Here is an 11,963-nt window from a genome sequence, read left to right on the forward strand (position 1 = left end):
TTTGGAGAGCCAATCACAAAGCCTTGATCTCAGTCCTAAAGAGAATTTGTGGACAGAGCTAAAAATGATGTGTGTGAGCAAGTGTAAAATTATCTCATAATTCTGGTACTTTGGAAATTTGAAACAATTTTGATAATCCTAACTGACCTAAAACAAAAAACTGTAGTCTAATCTAATGTTAGATGGTGAGGGGGAAAAAGGCTGTGTCTTTTTAAACAGTGTATAACTGTACCCACTGTTCCTACATTCAAAATGTTACCCTTTAGGAGACACTTCACTGCGGTTTGCTCTTCTCACATCAGTTTATTTCATGAATCAGATTGACCCAAACCGGATGTACAAAGCAGTATTGATGCACAGTGACGATGGACTAAATAATAGATTGTATAGCATTGTGACATGCCAACAAGTAATAAAAATTTAAAAGACAAGGTTAGGGTTAGGATACATATTGAAACCATTTTCCACTACTGGTCAGTTTGTGTTTGATTAAATGTCTAAGAAAATCATGTTTATGTTTTTTGTTTCCTTCCCTACACAGGTCAGCCATTTGTTTGACAATGAGGGTACTGTTGCATTTGCTATGTTTATGGCAATCTGGGGTCAGTCTCCGATTTATTCAAGTTTGCTGCTTTGCTGGTGTACAGTGATTTAACTGTTTCTTTGTATTTTTCAGCCACATTTTTTCTAGAGCTGTGGAAGAGACACAGAGCCACATATGTATCTAAGTGGAATGTCTATGACTGGTGTGAAGAAGAGGTATGGCTTTAGTTCAACATCCCGACAATGTGATGCTCTTTGGTGTAGCTTTTGTTCATCTTTAGGTAATAATTAACCTAAATTGCTCCCAAGAGATATTTGAATTTACAATTTGGTCATTTGCCACAACAAACAGCTGTAAATATGAAAAACAAATTGAACCAAGACTGAAATAAACATTCTGTTTTCTTGATGATGGCTTTAAAAGCTATCATGATAGAGATCACTAATTAAATTATTGTGACCTCTAAGCTGCCTTCATTTTAATTCCATTATTCTGACTGGTGTTTAGACTGGAAACCTGTCGAGTGTTTTGTTTGTACTCGGAAGTCAGAGTTCCCAAAGTTCAATCTTCCCAGCCAGAAATACAACAAGAATGAATTTGGATTAGTCGGAGGGTACAAAGTTCAACATCCGCTATGGCAACTGTTCATATAAAACCTAGTGATAGTTGCTGTTATAAACAATTTTTATCACTTCTGACAGTTTGTATTACAGTCAACTATTATATGTTGCACACAGTGATGTGCAATATCTGTTTATGAACATGTCCATTTTAGTGTTTGAATCTGTAATATGAAGAGAAATACAGTATTAGCAGCACAACAATTGGCAAATCCTACCTGTTCTCTAGCTTGCAACTAAAACGCAATCAACTAAATTATGAAATCACAGACCTGAGCTACGACTTCCAAGGCAAATCAAATACACCATCATCATGTGTCAGATGGGTCAAACCTGGCAACATTTAACCTCAGATCATAAAAAACCAACCAATACAAAAACCACACCTAGTAGTTCTAAACGTTATCATCAAGTCCTGAAAAAAAACGATTCTAGGTTCTGGCTACAGAAACAGTTTTTCTGTCTTTTTGCACTGGTTATCCAACTAAAATCTGCCATATAACTTTAAGTTTTGTGTGTGTGCGTGTGTGTGTCAACAGGAGGAACTAATCATGAAAATAGTCAATGATCCAAACTGTCCACCCAAAGAGTTTAGGCACTCTTACCTACGCAGCACTCTGGTCCTCATCCTAGTTACAGTCATGGTAAGATGCACGCATGTGCACACACAATCACAGACACGAACATGGATGGGGGGCTGTTCTCAGGGGCATCACCTGACTCCTGCCACAGAGCTTGTGCCAGTTCGACAAGGACGGTGGATGTTGTGATTTAGGAAAAAAACCAATAGATCCTGTTCTTGCTGTCCCTTACTTCCTTTATGTTCAGCTATGTTTTAGAACTACTTCATAAATTTTAACCCTGGATGGCTTATTTCCTGCTTCTTATAGTTAATGAAGTGTTCTCTTTGCAACCAAGATGTTTGTGATGAACCATTTTGACCACAGAAACCTTTTTCAGCCTGGAGGTAATATCTTTGTCCCAGATTCTCAATGTTAAGGTCTGGACTCTGTGGTGGCCAATCCATGTGAGAGAATGATGTCTCATGCTCCCTGAACCACTCTTTCATTATCCGAGCCCGATGAATCCTGGCAGAGTCATCTTGGAATATGCCCGTGCCATCAGGGAAGAAAAAAATCCATTGATGGAATAACCTGGTCATTAAGTATATTAAAGGTAGTCAGCTGACCTCAACATACTGTTGCTGAACCCAGACCTGACCACCTGCAGCAACCCCAGATCATAGCACTGACCCCACAGGCTTGTACAGTAGGCACTAGGCATGATGGGTGCATCACTTTACCTGCCTCACTTCTTACCCTGATGCGCCCATCAATCTGGAACAGGGTAAATCTGGACTCATCAGAACATATGACCTTCTTCCATTGCTCCAGACTCCACTCTTTATGCTCCTTAGCAAATTGAAGCCATTTTTTCTGGTTAGCCTCACTGATTAGTGGTTTTCTTAAGGCTACACAGCTGTTCAGTCCTAATCCCTTGAGTTCCCTTCGCATTGTGTGTGTGGAAAGGCTCTAACTTTCACTATTAAACATAGCCCCGAGTTCTACTGTTGTTTTCCTTTGATTTGATTTCACCAAACATTTAAGTGATCGCCGATCGCGATCATTCAGGATTTTTTTCCGGCCACATTTCTTCCTCAAAGACAATGGGTCCCCACTATCCGTCCAGTTTTTAATAATGTGTTGGACAGTTCTTAACCCAGTTTTGGCAGTTTCTGCAATCTCCTTAGATGTTTTCTCTGCTTGATGCATGCTAATGATTTGACCCTTCTGAAACAGACTGACATCTTTTCCACGACCACGGAATGTGTCTTTCGACATGGTTGTTTAAGAAATGAGAAGTAACTCATTGCACCAGTTGGGGTTAAATAACTTGCCAGATGAAACATAATCACCCATGCAGTAATTATCTAATGGGAGGATCGTACCTATTTGCTTAGTTAAACCCAGATGGCGACTTTTTTAGCAGCAGCTTGTGGAGTACATGCAGACACAACCAAGCCAGGGTTGCAGGAGGCACATATTGGTCTGGTTTGTGCCTCTAATAATAATGACATCCTAAATATTCATGTTTGGAGGAAGATCTATTATCGGGACAACCATGCACTTGTTAGGATTTGGAAGACTCACTGTGTACTGGGCATAGAAGTGACTGAATAGGTGGGTTATGACAAAGATTTATGTTTGTGCCTTAAAGGAAGACTGCTGTGTCTTAGATTCATGTTTTGTTACTATAAATGACAGCTTGGTCTCCTTTACAGCAGCTCCCTCTCCCACATCTGCTACAGATGCTGCTGAGAATGAGTAGAAATTAATGATTTATAAGTTGTGTTTACTAACAGTATTGACTAAATCTGTTTGATGACCCATAGATAGGTGAGAAAGGAAAGTGCAGAGGTGGTGAGAAATACAAAGAAGAAAACATTATTTGGTTCTGCAGTGATTTACAGCAACAAAACTTTGATGATAGTTTCTTGGCCATCATTAAAAGTCTGATATCAAATCACAAAAGCCTTTTAAAATGTGTTCTGTTTACAACTACTATGTAACTTAGACCTTATTGTTGTTGCTGCAGACCATGACTGCAGTGTTTGAAGGTTCCTGTGAATAAATTCTGACGGTTAAAGGTTCAGGCTGTTTTTGATTAAAACTCCCAAATGTAAGCCAAACCTCCAACTAAATCAACTATGTCCATTCAACTCTATGAATCTAATGCTGATGAATTTCTTTATTTACCTTATTTAGATATATGAAGCAAAAAATATGCGTTTTGATGTTATATATTTGTTTAAAAAAAAGCAAGATGTTTGTAATTTGTTTTTGTGTTGCAGCTGATGCTGATCATCGGTGTAACTCTTGCCATTGTGGTGTTTCGAGTGGTGGCTGCCCCCTCTATATCGAAAAGCGAGTGGAAATTTATGAAAGACCATGCCAGCACTTTGGCTGTGATGCTGGGAGCAGTGCTGCATTACGTCACCATGCAAATCATGACCCGGGTATGTTTATACAGATTCTGATCATCACACTTTATTTACTAAGTGTGAAAAATTGGGAAAAAACTGTTAAATTAGTTTAAAATTCATTTGTACTTGCTAGACCTTATTACTGCCAGGCCTTTAGAAATAAGAACATTTTTAAACACACCTCCGTCTAACAACTAGGCAAGAAGGCTAGAAGATTTCATAAAATGACACATCATGTTCTGATTTAAAACATTCAAGAACAGATGAGGAATGAAGCCACTGACTGATAAATCCGAAAACAGTTGCAAAACTATTTCTGAGGCAACAACCCCCAATAAGAAGCCGTCCTTCCATTATCTATATCCGCCTGTCCTTGCAGGGTTGCGGGGGGGCTGGTGCTCATCTTCAGCAGTCATTGGGCAAGAGGCATGGTGTGTCCTGGACAGGACGCCAGTCCATCACAGGGCAACACAGAAACACACAGGACACACAAACATGCACAGACACAAACCTAAAGGCAATTTAGAGAGACCTGTTAACTTAACAGTCATGTTTTTGGCTGCACAGCCCTCCATCTGCTCGCCAGAGGTAGCCTGACTGCCATTAGTACCGAGATGAGATCCTCAGACCCCTTGTGAGACCATAAGCTGGTGCGGTTGGCCCTGGGTTCCTCCTAATGCAGGACAATGTTAGACCTCATGTGGCTGGAGTGTGTCAGCAGTTCCTGCAAGATGAAGACATTGAAGCTATGGACTGGCCCGCCCGTTCCCCAGACCTGAATCCGATCAGAGCACATCTGGAACATCATGTCTCGCTCCATCCACCAACGTCACGTTGCACCACAGACTGTCCAGTAGTTGGTGGATGCTTTAGTCCAGGTCTGGGAGGAGATCCCTCAGGAGACCATCCACCATCTCATCAGGAGCATGTCCAGGTGTTGTAGGGAGGTTATACAGGAACGTGGAGGTCACACACAATACTGAGCCTCATTTTGACTTGTTTTAAGGACATTACATCAAAGTTGGATCAGCCTCTAGTGTGTTTTTTCCACTTTAATTTTGTGTGTGACTCCAAATCCAGGCCTCCATTGGTTAATAAATTTGATTTCCATTGATGATTTGTGTGTGATTTTGTTGTCAGCACATTCAACTTTGTACAGAACAAAGTATTCAATGAGAATATTTCATTCGTTCAGATCTAGGATGTGTTATTTGAATGTTCCCTTTATTTTTTGGAGCTGTGTATATTATTATTTATATATTTAAAAACAGCTGTTGGCCATCGTGATGTGCACAAAATGACAAATTAAAACAATAGTTCAAAGTTAAAAGCAATACAAAAATATGACAAGACAAAATGGAACCGTAAGTCAACTCTCATGCTGTATTAAAGGTCAGTGAGTACAAATGTGTTTTAAAAGATTGAGAACACTAAGAGACCAAGCCTGTCTGATATGTTAGTCCTGGAACGAACGTGACTTTGGGCTATCCTCAGCAGATGGAGACTACATCCATTAAAGTCTCTCAATAAACACAATATGAACACATTTCGTCTCGAAAGCTTCAGAAGAACAATTCATTTTCTTTGTTCTTGTGCATTATCCTGATCATAATTGGTAATGTGATTATTATAACATCTCTCGTGTTTGTCTGAATTTGTTTTTGTTTCACACAATCTGCAGGTTAACAGATGGGTGTCCCTAAAACTGTGTGAACTAGGTGAGAGCATGTGTGATAGTTAGTATGAAGAATTTCTTTTATTGAATAAAAAAACAAAAATCATCTGTAGCTGAACGTTCTTCTTAATGTGGTGTTTTTTTTGGCTGGTATGTATTCTTCAGAAAAGCTGAACTCACTCGCTGCCACAGAGAGAAGCTTCACAGTCAAGATGTTTACATTCCAGTTCTTCACTCTCTTCTCCTCTCTCTTCTATGTGGCTTTTTTTCTGGGAAGGTACGTACCAGCTGTAATGTCTGCACAGACACGACTGATTCCAAACACAAAACATAGCTGCGTACTCCTGTTCACTTTTTCCTTTACTTGCTTTAGAATACTGCCAACATTTTCATAAATATTTCTTGTCTGTATTGCATAATTCTGATCAAACAGGCCTGTTAAGGTAGCATTAGATAAACTATACAGTTTCAATTAACAAGCAAGTCAGTAAATGGAAGTTTTGCGTGCTTTGTATCAGAATAAACGGCCATCCAGGAAACTACGTGCGTCTTGCAGGGTACAGACTGGAAGAGGTGAGGTCCTTCACTGTTTCTTTCTGTCATACTAGAACAGCACTTGCAGATTGTAAACCCTGACATGTCACTTGTGTTGCAGTGCCATCCAAGTGGTTGTTTAACAGACCTCTTTATCCAAATGGCAGTTATCTTGCTGCTCAAACAGACTCTCAACAACATCTTTGAGTTCACTGTGCCGTAAGTGTGATGTAATGTTTTGTTGTGGCTTTGCACGTTGAATTTGGGTCAACTACAGAGACCAAAAATTCCCTGTTTGTCTTGCAGTTTGGTCAAGATCTTTGTGAAAAAGAAATCCTCAAAGCTGCTGAGGAGAAAGTGTGGTCGCTGTTACAGGAAGGCTTGCCGTGATGAGTCGGGAAGTGTTGAACCATGTGATATTTGCAAAATCCAAGACTGGCTGAGAAACTACAACCTGGATAACTCGGATGCCTTCAGCCTGTTTAATGAGTTCCTGGAAATGGGTAGGTCAACTTATGACACCGTAACAACAAGCAGCTGTCGAGAACAGCCAGTAACTGCCTTGTATGCGATCTTCAAAGCTTTACCTTGAGTACATAGTTTCCAACTTGGCGAAATGGGTGTCTTTTTATTGGGCATAAATGGGGCAGCATTGGATACATGTTTGAAACCTTGCTGGTCCTTTACAATGGCATCCCACCTGAATCTATAACAGGAGATGATCGTAGGTTTCAGATGGGCAGCACAACCTCTACATGTTTAGGTTTTATAATAAACCATAGAAAAGACTGCCAGTATTGTACCCCCTGCTCCTGATGTACAAAGGTGAGATCGAAATACTTAATCCATGGGTTCTAGCAACTTCTGATAGCTTGCTCCAATGAAATAAATGTAACCACATTTTAAAACATCATTTACGCTAATGTGTTACTCCAGTCATATAACAATTTCCTGACATATTCCATATGTCATTTTTGCCTAAAACTATTATGACCCCTGACCCTTGTTTTAAATTTCAGTTGCCAAACTTCCATTTATCAGACATAATTGAGTTGCTGTGCCACCAGCAATGTATATTATTTTCCTCTCTGGCACCTTTTTAGGATTGAATGTTGCTGTTTTGTTAATGAATGCTCACTGCTCCATTTGCTCCACAGTGATCCAGTTCAGTTTCACCACCATATTTGTGGCAGCATTCCCCCTGGCACCCCTCCTGGCTCTCTTAAACAACATATTGGAGATCCGCCTGGACGCCATCAAAATGGTCCGCTTGGAGCGGCGGCTTATCGCCAGGAAGACCAATGACATTGGTAAGGCCTGTGTATTTCATGTAAAACTAGTTAATGTTTTAATGCCTCATAAAAAAAACAACTTATTTTTAGAAACAAATCACTACAAGAACACTTTCTGCCAGTCAGTGCAATACATGCAACACAGAAACGGGTGTTTGTATGTAACTTTGTTGTATTTGGGGATTTCTGTGTCTGCAGGAGTGTGGACGAAGATCTTGGAAGCTATTGGTGTACTGGCCGTGATTGCTAATGGCTTGGTCATCGGAATCTCTTCGGACTTTATTCCTCGTCTGGTTTACCGTTACCGTTACGGCCCATGTGCCAGTGGCAGCACTTCCACACAGTCAGTCATGTTTCCAGCTTGAAAGCTCTGACATATCATCCCTGTTCTGTCCTCATGTTTTTTTCTTCCCTGCAGCTGTATGCAAGGCTACATTAATGACACTCTGGCCATAGCCTTTATGAGTAACGACAACCGAGATGAATTTATATTTCCAAAACAGAGAAATCTCTTTAACATCACTGAGTGCAGGTGAGAGAACTGAATGATTCTGCTTTATTTACACACATGTAACCTTCCTTCAGACATGGGTTAAACAGTACAAACTGTCATATCCAGCTACAGAGACTACAGGAACCAGGACAACTCTCTGACCTCTCAGTTCTGGCTTGTCTTGGCTGTACGCTTTGTCTTTGTCGTTCTCTTTGAGGTTTGTTCTTGGAATTTCGCAAACATTCTTTTTTATTTATTTAAAGCAACTGAGTTACAATGTTTACGTCATTTTTCCTTGTGTGTTTTCTTCCCATAGCATGTTGTGGTGCTGTGTAAGTTTGTCGCAGCTTGGTTTGTTCCGGACAATCCCATTGGGGTTAAGAATAAACGCTTGAAGGATAAACTGGATCGACTCAAGGAGGAATTACGGTAAATCATCTGTCAAGGGGAATAAACGTAGATCATCTTAAAAGAAAAACTCACTAAAACTGGTGTTTTGAACTCAGTGTTTTTGTTGGTAATCAAACATCTTGATGTTAAATCCTGTTTATGCAGGGTACCAGAATCATCTGGGTCTTTTTTCCCCTCTAACATCACGTCACACATTGTTTGATCTTGTTTAATTATAGTGTAGGGGACTGCAGTTCATTGTTGGTGTGTTCTTATGATGCAATGCAATGTAATGTGATGTAATTCACTCTTACCTGCAGGATCCAATTCAGTGTATTTCTGTAGCTTCAATTTCCAATTAATGTGATATCAAGACACTTTACCAGACAAACAACACTAATTCATCTTCAGGAATATATAATTAAATCAGTCAAATACAATCAATCATACAGACAGATTTAAATTTCAATTACATATATGACAATTGAGTCCTAGTTGTACAATATTGCAGTCAAATTCAATTTATATCACTAGCATTTTTTTAAAGGCATCTATTTAAGGAAGCCCAGGTGACTGCATTGGGTCACTGATAGTCTCTTCTGAGCATGCATGTGAATAGAGTGGAAAGCAAAACTCTCTTTTAATAGGTAGAATTCTTCTGTGGTAAATATGGCAATCTGCCACGACCAACTGGTGGATTGTTGGGACAGGGCAGACACAAAGACCGTAAAGGACTGGTCCAAATCATCCTGTGGGAAGGAAAAACTGAGTTCTGTAATAGTAGTAGTAGTAGTAACAACATAATTAGGATGAAAAAAAAGCAGAATGAGTGCTCCTAACACCTTAGTTGTCCCCAAGTACAACTTAGAAATTTAAGGAATTTCTGGAAATATGTTTGGCAACTCAGAAACCCAAAACAAGAACTATCACAAGCTGTTTTCCCTTTTTTTTGGGGGGGGGGGCGGGACTGTGGACCAGCTCTCTTTAGGTTGAAGGTTAGTCTCTGCCTCAAGTAGAAGGAATTGAAGTATCTAGGTGTTTTGTTCACAGGTGATTGTAGGATGAAGCAGAAGATGAATGGATAGATGGGGCCTTTGTCTGCAGTAATCTGGTCTGTTGTGGTTAAGAAAGAGCTGAGCCAAAAAACAAAGCTTTCTATTTAAACATCCCTCACCTATGGTCATGAGATTTGGATCATGATTGAAAGGAGTAGATTCATAATAAAAGTGGTCAAAATGAGTTTTTTCCCTAAGGTGGCCAGATTTAGTCTTGGAGATAAAATGATGATCTATCTGTAATTCAATGGAGTGACTAAATAGCTATTTTGGCCTAGAAAACGGCTGGAGAGGGTTGTCAAGGTTTCTGTCCTGTACCTGTCACCCCTGTGACCTGGTCTCAGATATGCTGAAATGGATGGATGGATGGATGGATGGATGGATGGATGGATGGATGGATTGCCTCAAGTGTAGAAAACCACATAGCAGAGACCCATGCCATTATTCACAAAAAAAACATAAAGCCAAATTTTAGTTCCAACAACTAAACAAAACCCTTATTAATAGAAGTGGATGTACTTATTTTTTTTTACCATGACAATAATATGCATCTTAACCCATCTACTGAATATTGTAAAAAGTGTCAGCTATCACCAGAAAATCTGAAGCTGCGAAGTTGATACAATTCAAAGGCCATGACAACTCTTTCTTATTCATTGATTTTCTAGTGGATTAAGTTTCTGTTTTAAATGTAAAAAATATGAATTAATGTATGCAGGATGTACAATTCACTCAGATTCTAATTTCATTCTGTATCTTTTTTTCTTTTTAATTCAGAGAAATGAAAACTGGCAAATCAACAGAAGTGTGACCTTAACAGCAATTGAGTGCCTTGTTGCTGAAAAGCGCTGTATAGACTTGACTTGACTTAACTGACCTCAGCGCTGCTTCCTCTCAAAGGCGCTTTAAAGGAAAAGATGAATTCATGCTTTTTATTAATTTATACCTGTTCTTGGAACACTGTAACTCCGATTAATGTGAGATTTTTGTCCACGAATATTACTAAAAACAGCTTCAGGCTTTGTTTTATTGTGAAATGTAAAAACTTTTATTTTTTAATGTTAGTAATTTGTTGCACAGTTGAACTTTTAACAGCTTAAAGTTGTTTAATCGTTGTTTTTCTCTCAGGTTTGTTGGAAAGAGCAAACTGCTGGGTATTTTTATTTCAATGTTTGTAGCTGAACAAGCAACTTAATGTAATAGTCAACACATTACCTTAAGATAAATGTGGAGCCATCTCTTCTTTTTTTCAGTGTGCAGCAGTTAAACATGTCTTCTTATGAAATAAATTAATCTTGCTCTCAGGTTATTTTCATGTTAGCTGTATATTTTATGCACTGTTATCTAAGGAATAAATAATTGGGAATACATGGAAAAATACTAATTCCGACTCAATGAATGAATTATACAAAACCCAGGAATCTTCATATACATGTAGTTAGGCTGGAAGAAGGCTGCAATGGATTTATAAACTGCACCAATCATCACTTCCTTCTCTCTAACACATCTACGTTCCTTTTTGGGAAGCAAGTTTAGTAACAGTTTTAAGTTACCACTCTTTAGGAATGCTCTGGATCCTCCATACCAGAAGGAGAGATCTAACTCTGAATACATCACCATAAAGATTTTTCATCATCCCATGGGAGCCTTGTTTTTGTTTATTTTCAAACTTTCCAACACATAGTAAAGGACACACCTTGGAGTTAATCTCCGGCCTTAGCATCATCGTGGACAATAATTCAGTTGAACAGCTCCCTATTTCTGATCATTTTTTCCTCTTATTTGCTGCCTCATTTTTTCCCTACTACCATTAAGACACCTTGCCTTGTGTGGTAAAATGGATGAACTCCATTTGCCTAGTTCCAGCTAGAGATTTTACCACTTACCTGTGTTCAAGGAACTAAAGGAGGAGGTGTGGCCTAACCTCCTGTATTTGGGGGTTTCAGGGAAGTGATGTCACAGGAAGGTACCAGGTGAAGAGGGGAGAAGAAACTGTTAAAGTGTGAAGTGAACTTTGGGGTTATGTTTATTAGTTTTGATGTGTTAGAGTTAGGATATAATTGTTAAACCGTAAACACAGGGTTGTTGCTAGATAGAAGTAGCTTCAGTGATTTGACATTATTTCTCATGTTGGAATATACCTGTAAGATGGAAGATTCCATTTCAGTTAATTGTGTTTGGAAGGGCATGAAGGTATTTAAGCAGATCAGGAAAGAAGTTAAGGAGGGAGGACCAGGTCAGGGTAGCTGTGTGCACGTGACGTTAATTTTGGTTGGTTTGAGTATAGTTATGTTTATTTTGTCACTTTTAAGTTTAAGTCATTTTTGTACATATTTGTGGTTGCTCTTTTTGTAAATAAACCACCTGCTACACTGGA

General features: G+C 39.1%; 1 protein-coding gene across 2 annotated transcripts in view; it reads left to right on the forward strand.

The window, feature by feature from the left end:
* Positions 1-11,963, forward strand: part of ano9b (anoctamin 9b) — a 29,152-nt gene extending 17,189 nt beyond the window's left edge. For both annotated transcript variants that reach the window (XM_047362257.1, XM_047362256.1), the window contains 15 exons: positions 542-602; positions 677-759; positions 1,704-1,808; positions 4,016-4,180; positions 5,829-5,865; positions 5,988-6,099; positions 6,341-6,395; positions 6,478-6,575; positions 6,663-6,859; positions 7,514-7,666; positions 7,847-7,991; positions 8,067-8,180; positions 8,268-8,358; positions 8,458-8,570; positions 10,364-11,963. In XM_047362257.1, the coding sequence (XP_047218213.1) occupies positions 542-602; positions 677-759; positions 1,704-1,808; positions 4,016-4,180; positions 5,829-5,865; positions 5,988-6,099; positions 6,341-6,395; positions 6,478-6,575; positions 6,663-6,859; positions 7,514-7,666; positions 7,847-7,991; positions 8,067-8,180; positions 8,268-8,358; positions 8,458-8,570; positions 10,364-10,397 (1,563 nt within the window). In that variant the 3' untranslated portion in view covers positions 10,398-11,963. The remainder of the gene's footprint in view (positions 1-541; positions 603-676; positions 760-1,703; positions 1,809-4,015; positions 4,181-5,828; positions 5,866-5,987; positions 6,100-6,340; positions 6,396-6,477; positions 6,576-6,662; positions 6,860-7,513; positions 7,667-7,846; positions 7,992-8,066; positions 8,181-8,267; positions 8,359-8,457; positions 8,571-10,363) is intronic.

This window comes from Girardinichthys multiradiatus, chromosome 4, assembly GCF_021462225.1.
Source record: "Girardinichthys multiradiatus isolate DD_20200921_A chromosome 4, DD_fGirMul_XY1, whole genome shotgun sequence".
Taxonomy (NCBI): Eukaryota; Metazoa; Chordata; class Actinopteri; order Cyprinodontiformes; family Goodeidae; genus Girardinichthys; species Girardinichthys multiradiatus.